The sequence below is a fragment of the Centropristis striata genome, chromosome 24 (genome assembly GCF_030273125.1).
Source record: "Centropristis striata isolate RG_2023a ecotype Rhode Island chromosome 24, C.striata_1.0, whole genome shotgun sequence".
NCBI lineage: Eukaryota > Metazoa > Chordata > Actinopteri > Perciformes > Serranidae > Centropristis > Centropristis striata.
Window position 1 is genome coordinate 9,055,683 of NC_081540.1, and position 19,924 is coordinate 9,075,606.

General features: G+C 35.7%; 1 protein-coding gene across 4 annotated transcripts in view; it reads right to left on the reverse strand.

Moving 5' to 3' along the window:
• Positions 1 to 3,662: 3,662 nt before the first annotated feature.
• LOC131962731 (fibronectin type III domain-containing protein 4-like) overlaps positions 3,663 to 19,924 on the reverse strand; it is a 138,428-nt gene continuing 122,166 nt past the window's right edge. For 3 of the 4 annotated variants that reach the window (XM_059327776.1, XM_059327775.1, XM_059327774.1), the window contains 5 exons: positions 14,495 to 14,596; positions 11,045 to 11,147; positions 8,233 to 8,322; positions 7,211 to 7,374; positions 3,663 to 4,346 (listed from right to left, as the gene is read on the reverse strand). In XM_059327776.1, the coding sequence (XP_059183759.1) occupies positions 4,305 to 4,346; positions 7,211 to 7,374; positions 8,233 to 8,322; positions 11,045 to 11,147; positions 14,495 to 14,596 (501 nt within the window). In that variant the 3' untranslated portion in view covers positions 3,663 to 4,304. Of the gene's footprint in view, positions 4,347 to 7,210; positions 7,375 to 8,232; positions 8,323 to 11,044; positions 11,148 to 14,494; positions 14,597 to 15,678; positions 16,075 to 19,924 lie in introns of those variants that run through there. The other variant, XM_059327777.1, reaches the window with a different exon arrangement.

Here is a 19,924-nt window from a genome sequence, read left to right on the forward strand (position 1 = left end):
TGTTCCTTCCAACTGTCTTCTAGTTGCTATTGCATGTTCCTTCCAACTGTCTTCTAGTTGCTATTGCATGTTCCTTCCAACTGTCTTCTAGTTGCTATTGCATGTTCCTTCCAACTGTCTTCTAGTTGCTATTGCATGTTCCTTCCAACTGTCTTCTAGTTGCTATTGCATGTTCCTTCCAACTGTCTTCTAGTTGCTATTGCATGTTCCTTCCAACTGTCTTCTAGTTGCTATTGCATGTTCCTTCCAACTGTCTTCTAGTTGCTATTGCATGTTCCTTCCAACTGTCTTCTAGTTGCTATTGCATGTTCCTTCCAACTGTCTTCTAGTTGCTATTGCATCTCCCTCGTCAGTAATATTTCAGCTGGTCGTGTGATTTTTTTATATAACCCCCAGCATTTATCTCTCAGAAACAACGGTGGGGACAATGCCCCCACCGCCGCCTCCCGACACTGGCAGGGGCCCCGGGGTCGAACTCACTGCTACACACTCACTGGTGAGAACTCGAGGACTCTGCCCAAACCACTTGTCCACCAGTGCATTTGGCTACTCGGCCTCGTCTCTTTGCGTATTTAACTCTTCGTTGTGAATGTTAAACCTCAAAATTCCTTATAGGAATCGAACCAACAGCCTTCTGACTTCAAAGCAGTCATCTATCTCTCTGAGCTACCTGCTCTGACAGAAGTGATTGTTTCTCTTCGTATATTTCACTTCTTCATTCTGTTATAAAGCTTCAAATTTCACCTCATAAGGTTTGAACCCATAACCTCCTGTTTCAAGCCTGTCACTTATCTGACTGAGCTATCGGCTCTGACAGACAGTCATTTTCCTTTGCGTGTTTCACGTCGTCACTCTGGCTGTTAAACCTCAAAATTCACCGCACCTTATAAGTATCGAACCAACAACCTTCAGTCTTCAAAGCAGTCATCTATCTCTCTGAGCTACCTTCTCTGACAGAAGAGATTGTTTCTCTTTGTATATTTGACTTCTTCATTCTGGTATAGAGCTTCAAATTTCACCTCATAAGGTTTGAACCTTTGAAATGACCTCCTGTTTCAAAACCTGTCACCTACCCCATTGAGCTATCTGCTCTGCCAAACATATATATATATCTTCATATATCGGCCTGAAAACTCACAAAACTGTCTTATTATAGTCTGTTGCTACGTGTAGTATGGTGGCTTTCCAGAAATAACAAAAATACCATACACCATATTACACCAAAATGGATCAATTATAGTCTATTAGAGCATAATATGGCCAGAAATGATAGAAAAACACCATATTTTGGGATGTCCAAAAATGACCCCCTCAAAAAAAAGTCATACTATATATAGAATGTCGAAATTTTTCGGGAAAAAGCCTTAAAAAATTTAAATGCCCCGATACTCTCAAAACAGTCTTATTATAGTCTGTTGATACAAGTAGTTGGGTGGCTTTTCCAGAAATGACAGAAAAACACAATATTTTGAGTTGAAAAAAATTGAAAAAAAGTCATACTATAGCATGTCGATTTTGGTCAAAATTGGTCAAATTTTAAAATGCCTAAAACTACTAAAAATGGGTCAATTATGTTTATACATATTAGAGTATAATATGGCCAGAAATGACAGAAAAACACCATATTTTGGGATGTTCAAAAGTGACCCCCACAAAAAAAAGTCATACTGGCTTCAAACTGCTGCTCCCCAAATCAACCTGTTGAAAAGTACAAACAAGAAATGTGAAATCCTAACTGATATATTATAATATATATTAGTGTACGTCAGAACTTTTCAAGACACTGAGGCTTCATTCTGATGATGAAAAGCTTGAGCAGTAAGTCTTGATGTCAAAACACCATTTATCTGTAAATGTCACTCAAAAAAGTTACAAAATAGTAGATTTACAACAGTTTATTTTATATTTTCAACCAGGAAGTTAAGTCAGGTGTGGGACAATCTGTGTGGCACTTGTTCCTCAGTTCCTCATTTACCCTTAGGCGATAATGTACATTATGAAAGTAAAGCCTTGACTGTGAATCTACAGATAAAACTCATTTGTGGCTCCCAGTGGGTTCACTGGGAGCCACAAATGAGTTTTACTCTACTCTACTACTGCAGAAAACTAGATAATTTCAAAAGGTTCACATACTTTGTCTAGCCATTGTACATCAAAAATCAAACAAGACATCTTCCAGTGACAAACAAAACCAAGTAGAAAATGGCAATTATAATACAAACTAAGTACCATTTCGGGATGTCCTTGATTTAAAAAAAGTTGACTATCACTCATGATTTTGTAGACTCATTCATTAGTTGATCTAATCGTCAGATCGGAGAGCGAGCAGCACATGCATAAGGCTAATGGCTGAACATAATCAGTGTTGACTCAGATCAGCTGTTCTGTTGGAGTTTCCCATCTTAGATGGGACTTAGACTTAGACTTACTTTCTAGAACACACCCAGGAAAATACTGTGTTTGCAGGTTAAAAAAAAAATAAACACAAGATTTTTTCCATTTTATTGAAACTGGAGAATACAGATAAATTATATTCAGACACTTCATTTACAATCTTCATCTCTTTGATTAGTTCCATCATGTCATATGGAGCAACATGACCCATAAATGAAATACAATGAAAAAAAGGTCAGTAAAGTGACTCACCTCTGACACAGTTTTTAATTATTGTGAAGATCTCTTTAAGTCTTTGTAGAGTGATTGATTATTCCCAATTCACTTGTATCACTGTACTACATTCAAAATATACCTGTCAGTGACAACATCATGAATCTGATCGTGTGTGAGCAAACGGCTCCCTCTTAAGGCCAAGATTTCTTCTGCACCCCATTCATTTAGAGAAGAAACGGGGGCGAGATGCTTCTTGTTTGTAGGGATGGTGTGAGGGATACAAGTCTCCTTCAGGAAGCATCCATTGTTGCAGTTCAGGGTTTCCAATTCCAGTTTTGTATATAACTGTGAGGTGAAAGAAGTAAAGCAGCAGAGGAGGACAGATGCTTGTTTGACGTCTCTTTCCGGCCATAACTTAACTTCACATAACTGGATACTTCCAGCTGATTCAATTATTTTGTAAATCTGATTTTTTTTGTGGCCAGCAAATTACAATATAAAGTATCTGATAACATTAATAAAATGGTAAAATGAGCAATTAAACGGATTGTGAATGTTTAAAGTGTAAATTTAATCATATAATACATTCAAAATGTTGAATAACACTTAAATTACAATATTTTTTGACCTATTTACATATAATAATTACATATTTTACACTATTTTTGATGTAAGTGATGTAAACCTACTTATTGATTTAGAGATGAAAAATACATACGAGGTGAAGTAAAATGTGGAACGCGCGCGCACACACACACACTTTACAATAAGGCTATATTAATTATTGTGAATGTTGTTAATGCATTATTTAACAATATTGACATTTTAAAACTCTGTGACCCTTTTTTAAGTTAAAACATGTTTCTTGTTCATTAAGGAGGCTGCTAAAATAATAAATTCATAATATGTCAATAAATACACCAAAAGTAATATAAAAAAACAAATGTCGACAATTCTTATTTTATAAAATGTTAAATAAACAGATAATTCTGTGTTAATTTTCTTCTTTACTTATTCAGAATCAATCGCCTTTTTAAGGACTTTAATATATTTTCCTCTCACCCTTTTTGATTGTTCAACATCAGAGGAAATAATTAATTTTAACCATTTGGTATCCTCTGCCTTCCATAGATAGCTATCAAAAAATATTAATTAGTACCTTAGTTGGCATGAACACCATTAGGAATCGTTAGTAAACCCATTAGTTAATAGTTAATTAATTCAATTGAATTTGATGCTTATTACTGCAATAGCTAATGTGCATTTTTTACCATTATTGTAAAGAGTTACTGACTTGTGAAACCAACTTTTGACACAGACTTTTTGAATTCATTTGCGGCCGACATGCTGGCAAATATTCACAATTTAAACCAGATAGAAGAAGAAGAAGAAGTGATAGAAATAAAACATATTTTGTACAACAGGAAAGTAGTTTGGCTGCAGGTGTGAATGTTTCCTCTTGCTCCTGGAAAAGCTCTAAAAAAGCTGCAGAGTGCTTGTCCCTGGTGTGTTTTTAATGCTGCAGTGTTCGGCCACTAGAGGGCAGTAGTCGTCCATTTCTTCCACAGTTTCATTTGAAGGGAGTTCTCTCACTTTCTCCTCCATATTTTACAATAAATTAGCCTCTCTGGCAGGTCTATAAATTCTCTGTTCATCATGATAATCCCACTGAAGTTCTGCAGGCAGAAGGTTCATCAGACTCTGATGATGCTGATGGAGGACGAGGCTCTGTGCAGCTGAAAGAGAGAAAGAGACGAGAGAGTGAGCTGTTTGCATAAACACATGAGTCAGAAACTGAAAGGGGCACATATATGATCATGACTCATAAACCTCCCATGGGCCACTTTCACATGCACCGCCACGTGCCTTCATACACTATGCCTGGTAAAGATGTATTGGCCAATCAATGACCTGACATTTCACACAGTCTTCCCACTTAATTGCCATTGGGTTTGAGCCATAGACTGTATAAATAATGGATGTAGTCATCGGACGTCACCCATTGGTTTCGTGGACTGCCCGTTGGAAGCATCGAGTTCAGCTGCTAATTCATGTTAGCATTAACTGGGATGTTAGTTTTGGCTAGCAAAAAACAAAAACAAAATGTTTGTTATTTACCTCAGACACTCCAAGGAGTCGCTGCTCAGTTTTCTGCTAGTCCAACCAAACGCTGAACAAGACATTTTGACTGAACAAAACGTTCAAATAAACTGTCATTAAGTGAAAATACAGTGAAAGGGTCAAAGTTATGAGACCAAACCGCTAAACGTTTTTTTATATGTATATAGGGTTTCTCTCCTGATGACGGCAACTTGTCGAGGATAGGGGTTCTCGTAGTAAGGAACATTTGGCTTCATTGGACCTGGATAGACATTACTGCTTGGTTTTGTTTTACTAGAACACACTTTAGTAGTTGTGGGAGTGGTTGTAGGAGCGGTTGTGGGCTTTGTTGTGTCAACTGGAGGTTGAGTAGTTTGAGAGTATGGAGGACTTCCATAATAATGCTGGATGATTGGGTAGTAGTAAACATCAGGGTCTTCTGGTCCTGCTGGTTTTGGGGAGCAACCAAACGCTGAACAAGACATTTTGACTAAACAAAACGTTCAAATAAACTGTCATTAAGTGAAAATACAGTGAAAGGGTGAAAGTTATGAGACCAGTTGATGCTGTCATAGCTTTGGCAGTGGTAGAAATCACTCAAATTATACGATTCTTTATCTTCTATTTTCTTCTAATTGGGGCCATTATTTGAATAATTAACATCATATTGTCTTGAGGAAGATTTTTTTACTAGTGATTGAAACCATAGTGTTGCCCTTAAAAAATTTCTGAGGTAATAAATCAAGTGAGAAGTTTTCAAATTTTGTATTGAAATTTCTGCAGCCGCCATCAGTGCCCCCTGCTGGAATTTTCGGTTGAATGCAGTTTAAGGCATTTCCTGGTTTGCCTCCCTGCTCAGACCCGGAGGTTGCCACCTGGTTTGAGCAGTGAAGCTCGGAAGTCCCATAAGCCTGCAATTGTTAAAACTTCCAACAGGGGTCGCCAATGGTAGTTGCAAAATATCTCCGGTCCTATCTATCTTAATATAAAATAAGACAACTTCTCACTTGATTTATTAACTCTTAAAAATTATGGTCTCAATCACTAGTTTTCAAATTTTCATCAAGACAATATGATGTTAACTGTGTAAATAATGGTCCCATTTAGAAGAAAATAGATGATAAAGAAGCTTATGATTTGGGGCGTAGCTACCTCTGTTGTCGTTGTCTATGTTTCCATCTCTGAGCTTTGGTACTTTCACCTCGTATAAAAATGTCTTGTTCAGTGTTGGGTTAAACTAAAAGACACTCCAAGGAGTCGGATGTTCAATCTCTCCGGTAAGGAACATACATTTAGTTTTAGGGTTAACAGTTTATTTTTAGTTACACCAGTACAAATATGGTTTCTCCCAGTTTCAAAAAACAAGATGGCAACAGCCGTAAATTTGAACTCGATGCTTCAAACGGGCAGTCCACAAACCTCATGGTGACTACGTCCATTATTTATATACAGCTTGTGGTTTTGGCTGAAAATAAGATAATTGGTGATGTGAGTATGATAATGAGGCATATGACAGGGTTAATAATCTATTTTCTCAAATGCAGCTAAAGTGACAAGAGGAGGAACTGAATAAATTATTACTAGTGGAATACTAAACAGCCATTATTTTGATAAGTACATCATAAATAAGGCAATTTTTGGAACAAAATCTTAACAAGAAATACATCCTGCAAATACGGTATTTCTATATGGTTTCACTCCTTTGTTTTCTAATGTAAACCTTTTAGTTACATACATTGTAAAGAGGCAAGTATGTGAACAATTCTGTTCACAGTGAAGCTGGTTACATATGTTTATCCCCATGCAGTTTAAGGCAAAAACTACAGTTTTTCAAATGCATTTAAAATGTGTTATTTTCACCCATTGTATTTGAATGTTTCTGCAGACTGCGGTCCCTAAACCGTCTTGGATTTGCATAAATTGGATATGAATATAAAGCTGGTGTAGCCATCATATTTACACCTCTGTGACATTTCACCTTGATTGAGGAACCAAGTGATCCCGTCTCTGTACCGCCTTCGGAGGTATTAACGACGTTAAATTGGCGAGCCAGTTCATCAGAAACATGCTTGAGTCCGACAGTAATCGAATCATGTTGAGCAAAAAGCAGAACAACTTTGCTTGAGCATCTGACTGATCGGCTCTGTACTCTGGCAGCGACTGCCAAGAACTCACTTTATATTTGGTCCTATATTTGGAAACAAACCGTCCTCGTCAGACACTTTTACCGAGCTTGTCACTGATTAGATCCACAGCAGCAACAAACCCAACAAGCGCTCTCTTTTTCTATCCCGGTTGTTTTATATTTAGCCATGATGGCAGCAGCTCTGGTTGCTAGGAGATCTCTGATGCAACTACAAAGGCTCTTCAGAGAGGAAACAACATACTCCTGGCAGACGACAGTGATCATGCATTATAGAGAGGTGCTGCAACCAAATGAGAGCGAGTTTTGAAAATGTGAAGTTTTCTTAATGAGGTTCAGAGAGTATGAATGAGTCACCCTGCTGCTGCGCACGGCTCCGTTGTGGTAGATGGGCGAGCTGCTGACGGAGGGGTTGTAGTAGGGCGACGCTCGGACCAGCGGCCTCTTGGCTTTCTCTTTGCACCCGTTGGAGTCGTTGTCTTTGATGATGTCATACTGTCGGCAGAAGAGGGCGATGACCGCTTGAGGGAGGATGAAGAGGAGGAAGTTAGAACGTCAAAAACACAGGAAACTCCAAATACATGCATAGAAACTATACATCATGGGTCTCAAACTCGCGGCCCTCGTGACAATATTTGTGGCCCTCACCTTAATATGAAAGTTTAATATGAATTTTATATGAATGGCACTTTACTGTGTTGTGTGTGGAAGCTGGAGCTTTGTTTCACTTGTTTCTACCGGAAGAAGTGGAAATGTAATGTAATGTAATTTTTTGTCTTTTTTTGGTAATTTTGTGTCTTTTTAAAAAAAAAAAATGTGTGTCTTTTTTTTTAATTTATAATTTTGTATCTTCTTTTAGTAATTTTGTGGGGGGGTTTTTTGGTCATTTTGTGTCTTTTTCTAATAATTTTGTGTCTTTTTTTAGTAGTTTTGTGTATTTTTTGGTAATTTTATGTCTTGTTTTAAGTAATTTAGTGTTTTTTCTGTCATTTTGTGTCTTTTTTGGTCATTTTGTGTCTTTTTTTTAGTAATTTCGTGTATTTTTTGGTCATTTTGTGTCTTTTTTAAGTAATTGTGTTTTTTTTCGGTCATTTTGTGTCTCTTTTTGTAATTTTGTGTCTTTTTTGGTCATTTAGTTTTTTTCTGTCATTTTGTGTCTTTTTTTGTAATTTTGTGTCTTTTTTTAAAAAGATTTATCTCAGTGAAAGTTGAATAATAGAATAATATTAATGTAGAGATGCAGGGATTCACATAAGTCAACCTAATTATTCTTGCATATACAGATTATATAACATTATTTTTACTGTGTGGCATTTGTACTTATGTAAAGTAACTGAATGGGTGCTTCACCAATGATAAACACACACACGCAGGCTGACCTGCCCACAGCAGCAGCACCGTGGTGATAATGAGCAGCTCTCCTGTCTGTAAGTGAGGAGTCATGCCCAGACCTTCCATCGCCGGTTCATCTGAGGACAAAAACACACAACAAGGACAAAAAGATACGGAGATGATGGTTGTAGTAGCTGCTGAATAAAAAAATCCAAAGAGGCTCAGCTTGTTTTTTTGAAAACTAATGACCCAGATGCAGTGATGGAAAAATTAAAATCATTAACATACTTAGGATGTTAAAAATGTTATGAGTGCAACTAAAACTATTTATCTTATTACTATATTTTGTTAATGGAAAGTAACTATAAACTTTTTCGCCATTTATAAATGATTTAGTTAGTTAAACATTAATAAGTTATATATTTACCATTCTAAAAGGCCTATATACGGTTTATAAATGATGATTAAACATTGTTTACCATTTATAAATTATGGTTTTGTAAAGTGTTACCCTTGTTCTTTACTTGAGTATTTCCATTTTATGTAACTTCTTACTTCTACTCCACTTCATTTAGAGGCAAATATTGTACTTTTTACTCCACTACATTTAGCTTTAGTTACTTTATAAGTTGAGATTTAACATAAAAAAAACCATGATCAATTTAAAGTTAAATTAAATCTTATAACAGTATATTAAGTAGTGAAATGAGCCCTGTCTTTACAAAATTAAAACACTGCTTACATAAAAGCATCAGTACAAATAATGTAATAATACATTTAGAATATTTAAAACAGTCTAAGTGGGTTCATTCTGCATAACGAGTACTTTTACTTTTGATACTTTAAGTACATTTTGATGCTGATACTTTTGTACTTTACTTCAGGAAGTTTTAAATGCAGGACTTTTACTTGTAGTGGAGTAATTTCACAGTGTGGTATTAGTACTTTTACTGAAGTAAGATCTGAGGACTTAAATTCTCCATCTGGTTAGCACCAAGACTTAAAAAGTGTATCATAAAAATGTTGCTTAAAACTGGATAAAAAGTCAATTTATGACAACGCTCATGCATGCAAAAGGTGATAAGGTGCCATTGGCAGACAGTTTATCAAAATGACAGATTTCTGTGATTTGAAAACCACTGAAAACATTTGGGATTTTGTGCAGACATATGATTCAAGCCTGGCTAAATTGATCAGCTAGCCAAACTTCATGCATGCCTCAAGGACATAAAAACCTGGATGGTCCACAACTTCTGTTAAACTCAGATAAAACTGAAGTGATTGTGCTGGGACCCGAACACCTCCAAAACTCATTATGTAAATATATAATTAGATGACATAACCCTGGCCTCCAATACCACCGTAAGGAATTTTGGAGTTATCTTTGATCAGGAGCTGTCATTTAGATCCAAATTCAAGGACTGCATTTTTCACTTATTGCAAAAAATAGACACATCCTGATGCAGAAAAATTAGTTCATGCTTTTGTTAGAACATAGGTCTCAGAATTTTAGGACAATTACTGCAAAAATGTTACAAAACCTGCACATACATGTGTATTTTTCCCCCTTTGATTCTTTTATTTTTCCTCTTAAAAATGCACATTTGAATTGATAAACTGTGAGTCATGGTGTCGGGAAATCTTGCAAAAAGATAAGTAAAATATACATGTACATCTGCATCCATAAAAGTTCAGTATATCTGCATCCATAAAAGTTGGGATGCAGTAAAAACATAATAAAAGCAGATGCCAATGATTTGCAAAAAATCTTTGTGATTTACATTTAATTTTAATCAGAACGAAGAGAATATATCTAATGCTAAACTGTGAAACTAGTTTTTTGTAAGTACACCGTAAAAAATGTCTGTAGATTTTACTACTGCTAAACCATGACAGTAAAAGACCGTAAAATGATAAATGGGTTAATTCAGTTTCAATAACAATGACACACCGTAAATGTATATATCAGACATAACAGTTTTTTTTTTTTTTATAGGTTTTTTCTTTTTTAAATCTATTACTCCACTGTAAAATACACTGGCACCGTGTTTGTAACAAAAATATACTGTAATATATACAAGCCATCACTGTAATTTTGCATTTATTTTTTGTAAAAATACCTTTTCACACTGTTAAAAGTACTAAACACCATGTCTCTAACAAAAATATACTGTAATATTTATTGTTAAAATCATTTATAAAGTATTTTCTTGTCAATTATATGACAGCATTTCTTTTAATGGAAAAACTTTTTTTTTTTTTACGATAAAATATGGAATAAAATGGCAATCTTAAACGTGAAATCAACAGTGCCAATATAATTTTACCATAATATTACAAAAGGTTGCGCAAATTAAAAGAAATTAAAGTTCTGGCACAGCTGCAGTTTTTGGTAACGCTTTATAATAAGGTCCTAAATAACCATTAATTAACAAGTAATAAGGCATTGTTCTCGCTTTAGATCCGGTAGTTGCAAAAAGCATAGTTAACTTATAGTTAACTTATAATAGATGAGCAATAAAGTAAATTTTAATATCAATGAGCAAACAAAATAAGATAAATAAAGGCATGGCAAAGACATAATGGGTGGTCATGGGTGTTTGTAATGCCATTATTAACACTTATATAAGCTTATAAACACACAATAATGTTAATAAGCATCTTGTAAGGACTTACAAGGGCCTTATTACTTGTTAATTAATGGTTATTACAAGGACCTTAATATAAAGCGTTACCCAGTTTTTTTATTACAGTGTACATACACTCATTCTGAATTTCATTGTGTTTTTATGTGTATATTTTACACTGTTTATTTGGAGTCTTGGCTGTATTTGACTGCATGTGTTTGTGTTTATTTACGGTGATCCAGGACTCCAGCTGGGTAATGGTCGGTCCTCTCCAGAGTCCTGAAGTGGACGGCTCTGCTGGGCTGGCTGTCTCCATTTGGCCCAACAGACTGCACCTAAACGCCCCCAAAAAGACAGAGATCTTCAGGTTAAAGTGCTCCTCGTGTGTTTATAGAAACAAAGATGGAGCCTATAGTTGCGGCTGAACACTGGGTACCTTCCCCGCTGACATGAACAGAGGATGACATTATGTAACGATGACAAGAAACTGGCTCGCGAGGGTATATTTAGCGAGCAAATGGTGCTTTGGTTTTTGGCCAGGCTCCTGAATGATCGTTGGAGGACGAGCGGTGCTGTAAATGCAGAAGCAGACTGAAAGCTCGGAAGATTAAAGAGGGAATTTCAGCTAAAGACTCATTTGGGGACATTTCAGCAAAGCGGGGAAAGTGAGAAACAACGGAAAAAATGAAGACACTTGCAGGAAACACACCAGTTTGATGGTGTCTTTCTCGTTCGAATAAAAAACTGAAAGCAGAAGGTATTAAATTCGACAATTATACAGGGAGAGAAATCCATCAGAGGGCCACAGTGTCACACACAAGAGGTTTAACTGTGCTTCCGCCTACATATTAAACCCAAAGGTTAACAGTTTTCTGCGTAGGTTGGTGCAAGTCGTTCTAGGGCAATCAAGGCAGAGGAGGGGACAAAACTAAAGTTAATTACAACATTTCATTACACTATGAGGTCAAGAATTATTATAAAAGTCTCCAAAAAGGCTTCTCTAATTGGAAAGAAAGTTTCAGCAAAAAATGTTTACAAACCAAACAATCAGTTGATTAATGAAGAAAATGATCAGCAGGTTAATCCATTATAGAATTTATTGTAATGTTAAAATGAGTTCCACCTCGACCAACTACAGCAGTAAAATCCTGCTTTTACAATAATGCATGAGTAATAATAATCTAATGATATCATATATAACAGTTTCACCATCGCAGGGGACATTTTAATACTTTTAATACTTAAACACTTTTGCTTAACCAGATATTTCTGGTTGTTTAATTATTCATTCCTCATTTAAACACATAGGAAATCAATTTTGGCAAGGGTGTTTTTTTATTTTATTAAATTATTTTATTTTGGAAGTTCAGCCTCAGATCCTATAGCAAGTCTATAATAGACTGACCCTGAAGGACAAAAAAAGTCCTATTGAAACCATATTTTTTTTAATACAACAGCATAAAATCACACATTCTATTATATTATAATATTATGATAAACTGATTTTTTGGTTAAAAGATTTATCTCAGTGTTATTTTATTTTTATTTATTCATTCATTCATTCATATATATATATATATATATATATATATATATATATATAATTTTTATTTTATTTTTTATTTTTTAAATTATTATTATTATTTGTGTCCGTTTGTTAAGACAGACCCTGAAGGACAAAAAATATCCTACTGAAACCATCATTTTTTTTTATACAACAGCCTGTTTATCCTGCCGCAAACTTACAATAATGAACAAAAAACTTTACCAAACGCCATAGGGAAATGGTCTAATTTTACCTGCTCTGCCCTACAAGGAGGTCAGAGGTGGGAAGTTTGGACTTCCTGGTGCTGGCGAGGCTTCAGTGCATCGCTCAATGACATCCCGCCTGCTGACGAGCACATTTAACAAGTCCTCCAGCTGAAGGACAATCTGTATCAGTCTATTAAGCTATAATGGATTATAAAAAGTTTAATAGAGTCACTATAATGGAGTCACATTAGATACTCCCTCCCTCAGAGAGTAGCTGTAGTTTGTGCGGGCTTTTGATTTAAGAAACTTTGTTCTGTTTAAAGAAAGTTTGATGTTATGTTAATTATACACCGAGAGGACGTTTTAATAAGAATGAAAGAATAGTGAATTTCTAAAAAGCAGTTTAACATCAGTGAAGCTCTGCAGTTAAAGCTGCCCTCCTGACATCTGAAGAGAGAATCTCATTTGCAGCTGCAGTGTTGAAGCAGTTCATTTTTACACAGTGTTACAAAAAGAATCTTAACTCAAATTCGCTTGTAGCTCTTTCCAGAGCATTCAACAGAAACTCAGTCTTCTTTAGATGTGGGGGAAAAATTGATACAGTATAGTATCGTAATATTTTGCGTGGCAATATTATATCGATTCATGGCCGATATCGATATTTAGCATTTGACTGCAAGAGGGCCGTTAGTATTTTTGCCTTTTTTTTTCTTTTTTCTTATTTTTTCTTTCCCACATAAAGCACTCACATGACAAACCACAGAAAAGGGGAAAAATAAACAAATAGCACAACACGCAGACAAGGAGTACACCAAAAAAAAAAAAAGTATTTTTGCCTTTTTTGTTTTTTTCCCGGAGCAGGCTCACTTTTAGGAAACTGGAGATACTAACTTACATATGAAACTAGAATGTGTGTCAGGATATCGTGTCCGGAGGTTGAAGAAATAATGCTGCAAAGTTAGGCTTTTTTAACACTTAAATGTGTATTTTGGATGTTTTCTTTCTACTATTTAAAAAAAAAAAGACATGCTATGAAAGCAAAATAGCCCAAAATCTCACATATTTTCATCTGTAATTGGCATTAAGTGGTCATTAAAATAGCTGCTATAATAGTGTACCAAATTTCTAATCATGTCAGCATGTAATTATCATGCATTTACAACTGAATTATCAATTCATCAATAAATTAGCTATTTACTGTCACACATACTCAGATATTTCCTTTGTTTAAAGACGACAACAAATTAATCCAAACTAGATGCATCGACTGAGGCTGCTTCTTAAAAACATAAATGTGTGTGTGTGTGTGTGTGTGTGTGTGTGTGTTCTTGTACTTCCTACATAGTGAGGACCAGAACACGTTTCTAACCAACAGAGTGAGGACATTTCTGCAAAGTGAGGACATTTCGGCCGGTCCTCACTTCTTTAAAGGCTTTTTTGAGATTTATTTTAAGTATTAAGGTTACATGATAATGATAATTAACTGAAACTGTATTGTGTGGATACAAAACTAACTAAAATTATAGTGAAAATGTGCTTCGTTTTCGTCTTTGTCAACTTTTTTCATACATAATGAAGATGGATAAGGCAAAGGAAATAAAGGCAAAATTAACTGTGACCTCTTTTAATCTCCCACCCAACAAATACCACATTACAAAAAACTAAAACATTAAAACTAATAAAAACTAAACTAAAACTCAAGCATTTAAAAAATAATACTAAACTAAAACTAGCAAAGTCAATCTAAAAACTCATTAAAATTAACTGACTTAAAAAAAATTCATAACAAAATTAAAACTAAATCTAATGAAAAATCCAAAACTATTAGAACCCTGAAAGGAAATTCACTATTACAATGAGGGCCCTCACAAATATAGAAGTACAAGAGTGTGTGTGTGTGTTTGTGTGTGTGTGTGTGTGTGTGTCTCACCTGGACGCTGTAGTGTGTGTCCTCGTCCAGGTCCCACAGCACACACCAGCGGCTGGACGTGTTCACCTCTCGGATGTAGCGTTGCATCAGGCCGTCCTGCCTCTGGACAGGACACAAGAGAAGGACATGTGAGGGGGAAAAAAAAGCCACAACACAACACTTTTGTGTCTAATTGAACGTTATTTCACAATTTCAGGACAGACGCTGTAAATGGAAATAAAATCCCCTGCTGTCATGAGCAGCTTTACTTCTCTCATATAAATTCAGCTCAACACTTACTGTCCCACTGGGGGAAATTAGGTCTGCAGGCAAGGTAACACCAGCAATCATCATTTGGGAGAAACAGAAGAAACACGTGTCGTGACAGGGAAACTGTGCTGCTACAAAGAAAAAGCCTTCGAGACAGAATTATGTACCAATATCACCTTATTGTTCAAAGATAGACTGACCTGCTGACTCTGGAGAAAGCATTGGCCTGGATTTTGGTCATGTACCATACCAGCCTGTTTTCCCGCCAAAAACGTCAATATAGGTTGTGTGTACAGAGAGCGAAAAATGAGCTCCACTCAAAAAAATAATTAAACCAAAAACGTGGACTTTATGTAATTTAATTACATGTAAATTTTCCATGTAATTGTGTTACATACGTTGAATGTAAAAGGTCAAATGAAATGCAATGTTTTTCTTTCATTTAAAAGTTATATAGATAAATTAAATAACGTTAATGCAAATTTCTACATAAACTTAATGTGTAGATTTACTTAAAGGTTGCGTATACTTTTACATAAACCTTATGAGTTCATTCAATATTACATATAAAGTTAAAGAGACTTAAAGTCCATACGAAGTAAAGCTTATTAAGATCATAACTCATAAAAAACCTTCCTTACTTACTACTAATAAGCAATAATTCTGAGGTTATTGAGGGAAAACTCTTAGTTAATGTCTTACTGGTTGTATAATAAGGCCATGCAGAATAAGGCATTAATAACTACTTAATAACGACTAATTAAGAGCCAATATGTTACTTATTTGCATGCTAATAAGCAACTTATTAATGTTGAATATGTGTTCCCTAAACAGTAATCTGTTAACTTTTTTTTACATTACATTTACATGTAATTAAATTACATAAAGTCCACGTTTTTTTAATTATTTTTTTGAGTGATGTCTCTGTATTTCACCATCCGCTGTAATGCGTCTCCCGTCATCTTGCTGATGTAGTTGTGATTGACAGCCATGCCAAGTTTAAAATAGGGCGGGTTCCCACATTCGGTTGGAGGCTGAGGTGTTGGATGGGTCAAACAAATGACAGAAAAAGCTGTCAGCTAAATGTAGTGGAGTAAAAAGTATAAAGTTACATAAAATGGAAATACTCAAAGTACAAGTACCTCAAAATTGTACTTAAGTACAGTACTTAAGTAAATGGACTTCTCTGACCAGCAACTCCCGGGTTCTGCAAGTTAAAATTATTGCTTTTGTCAATGGAGTCTGGCTTTGAAGAGAACATCAATAATGGCCTCAGTTCCAGGGCTGTCTGATGACAAGGTAAAGTGGTGAAGATATTGTAGCTTTAAACTTATATATATATATATATATTTATTAGGTAGCTGAAATACATTTTCGAGACCACTTTTTAAAGGTCTCGGTCTCGTCTCGGAATCGACTGCATTTTACTCTGTCTCGGACAAAGTGGACCTGGGATTTTATTTAAAGACCGGTCAAGACCACAACTGTGCATTTTTGGATTTACTTGTTAATATCATTACTGTGATTTTGCATAAATCGTATTGCTTCAAGTACAACCAATAACATGACTCATATCATTTGAAATTGTGACCAATAAAGGCTGTCACCCCTCCCGCCTACTTTCACATGCGCCCCACAAAAGTGCATGTGATGACAGGAGAAGAGGCACTGAGTCAACTTGTCTCAACTCAATAATGGCCTCCTGGGCAAGATATTGTAGCTATATATATATATATATATATATATATATATATTTTATTTTATTTTTTCCCACAGCATAGCTTCCATGGAGGTATCCTGCCTGCCTCTCCAAACTTGAGGCATGGCGACCACCATCTACTGAAGGAAATATACTGATTAAACCTTCTTCAACCATCTTAAAACCATCGGAACCCCTTTAAGACTTAGTCAGGAGGCTTAGGACCCTATTTGAGAAGAATGGGGACAAGTCGGACAAAAGCACCACATTTTTTCCACATGCTCTCATACTTTATCAAGAAGTATGGCAGCCATATAAAGTCTATGAGAACCAATATATCATCCAAGGTCAATCTTGGTGTCAAAATATACATTTTTTGGATCAATGAAGCATTTAAATCCATTGAGAATATCACTAGATAATTATTTGATCAAATAGACAAACATTATATTAATATATAGGTCATATACAGTACATGTATTCTGAAAAATGCATAACATGCATACATTTAATTGAACTTTTTTAGCCTCACTTGCATTATTTGTTACATTTACAGCTACAAAGATCTGTGCAAATCTTAACTTATTTCTGGACAAAATTATGAAAGAAATGGGTCTTTACTCCACACCATGTTACACTCGGTACCATGGAAACATGGGTCATTGAAACTTATGTAACGGAGACAAATATTAAATGATTGTAGATTGATTATTTCAAAAACCTTTACGTTCTCACCAAACCAGAAAATACTTTTTAAAATCCACAATCAGGTCAGCTGGCGGGCACACCGTTTATCTTAACGAAATGTTTTATTCCACTGGAAAAACGTCAATGATGCAGCCGGTGGTGGGTGTTAAAGTCTAGTTTAGAATAAGACATAAGTTTCCCAGTAAGTAAAGTGGCTGTAAAGCACTAAAAGCTGAGTGAGAGTCAATAAATAAGACAGCTAGAAGGATGCTCGAGGCTCTCCAGATGTCTGAATCACCACTGATGTCTTGTGCTTCTCTGGCAGCGCTGCGAGGGTCAGTGACGAAGGTTTTATCGTCCCATTGCACTAAAAGACCATAATGTATTTTTATGGAGGTTAGGAGTTAATAAATTCCAGTGACTCATCTGCAAGATTATCCAGATCCCAATTTTAAACAAATCCTGCCATAGGAAGGAAACTAAAGTTAAATATATGACATTTATTTTTGTCTTAAAAGTTTTCTCTTTGAATAAGTAAAAGAGGTATTACCTAATGCTAACTTTTGGTGAATTTAGGAGACATAAATGGACAAAGTGCAGTAAGAAAAAAAACCTAAATGTGTATTTTGGATGTTTTCTTTCTTCTATTTAAAAAAAAGACATGTTATGAAAGCAAAATAGCCCAAAATCTCACATATTTTTTATCTGTAATTGGCATTAAGTGATTAAAAAAGTCATTAAAATAGCTGTAATAATAGTGTACCAAATTTCTAATCATGTCTCGTTACTTTTAAAGTGATATCGACGTGATCAGGATGAGTTTATCTGCATTTCCATTTTACTAATAGAGCTTCAACTGAGCCTTTTTAGTAATAACACAAAATATTTAACATTTTACTGGAAAATGAGTAGTGGAGGTGAGGTATTTTTTCAGCAGTCCTTTCATGCTGCACACAGCCTGGAGGGAAGGACCAGCCTGTAGATTTCCTGAGAGGAGGATTAAAAGACTATAAAGTCCTTGCTCCGGCTCTTAGAGCTTAATTCCTGTAGGCGGCTGTTAGTAATTCAATTTCAGCTTCTGTTTTATCAGTATTTTTGTGAATAAATGACATCTTTTTTAATATTACTCCCAACTGAACCTGCTTCTTTAACATTCACTGTAAGCTTTTACATCACTAAACAACTTCTGCTCTCCTTTATATGTCTTACAGACAGTAGGAGACAAATGTTTTATATTGATTCAATCAAGCTGAAAATATCAAAAAGGGGAGGAAAAAATGGATTCTCAGCATCTCCTTGTTGCCAGAGGAAAAAGCATTTGTGTTTGCTGACAGTGACAAAATGCAACCAATCAACCTTAGAATAACATTACAAAGACAATTGTCCCAAAGTCGTGTTATTGTGTTTGACACTTAAGACGTAAAAAACCCAAATGACACTAAGCCATTACCGGTTCTGTCAAAACTGGTTTCCCCTCTGATGTCCTAAGCTGCTCTGCCTCAATCTTGGCCATTTTTGGTTTTGTGATGGACAGAAATCTTTAGTTGTTGCTAAAGTAACATCAACTGTAGCCACTGTTAGCTGTGCTGCCAGGACTGCTGGTGTACCAGGGGAGTGTCCAACAAGTTCTCTAACCTAAACGGCAAAAGAGGTTGTGTGGCAGTTCCAAAAATTACAGCATGAATGTACGTCTCACGGCTCGCGTTTCACAACTTTCGCTTTTCTAAAAATAGCACACGTTGCACACATGCGGTTGTGAAAAAAAAACCCTGCAGTTTCTGTGGATTTATGTTATAAAACCACTGACCTAGGTTTAGGGAAAAAAAAAACTTCCTAGTAAGGTGTTATGAAAGACAGTTTAAACAGTAAATAAATGCGGAAGTAAACGCAAATGGCGGATATTAAGTAGTTACAAGGGTGACATGACTACCGCAAGTTACGTAAAAAAATGTGCTTCACATAACTTACGTAAACAACGCAAGTTAACAATCATTTGGTTTTGTTTTCACACGGGATGCAAATCCTGCACTCCTAGGTGAAAGTCTGTTTGTTCGACCCATCCACCACTCCAACCTCCAACTGGACATGGGAAACTTCGATTGACTGTCAGTCAATACTACATCAGCAAGATAGTAGCGGGCGCATTACAGCAGATGGTGAAATATGTAAATATATCTTGTTTTTTGCTGCCAGCTTTGGACCGCTGGGAGGAAGGGCTTTCTAGGCCTGGTGAGCGAGGGGGAATTCTGGCAGGTTGACTTGCTGGTGCTACTCAAAGGGGAAAAGACTGAAGAGGATGTTCACAGCAGGAGTGAAAAAAGTGAAAAGGAGAGAGTGACCGAGCAAGAAGCTGCCGGATAAGAGTAAATTTCGGACTGACTTTGAGGGAGTTTTGCAAAAAAAAAGGCTGCAGACAGACAGCATGCTGGGCTACTTGCTGTCAGACTTGCGTAATGTTGTTGTTGTTGACTAGTTGTTGATCATTAGTAATGTATTCATAACAAATGCACATGTATTGCTTATGGTTTTTCCCCAGAGATAATTAAGCAAGTCGTTTCAGAAATCAGTTACTTGTGCGAGTATCGAACAGTAAAATTTAAAAGAAAATTGTTGATTCTTATGACAGCAGCATAAAAGTGAAGTGCAATTTTAAACAAAAAAAATACTGATCTTACATAATAAATTTACTGTTGTGGTAGATTCTTCTTTTCTTTAGAAATACAAACAAACATAGAAAAAAATAACGAATAAGAAGTTTTGCAGGGGCTCTGACTGTCACGACTGTAGAGTGAATT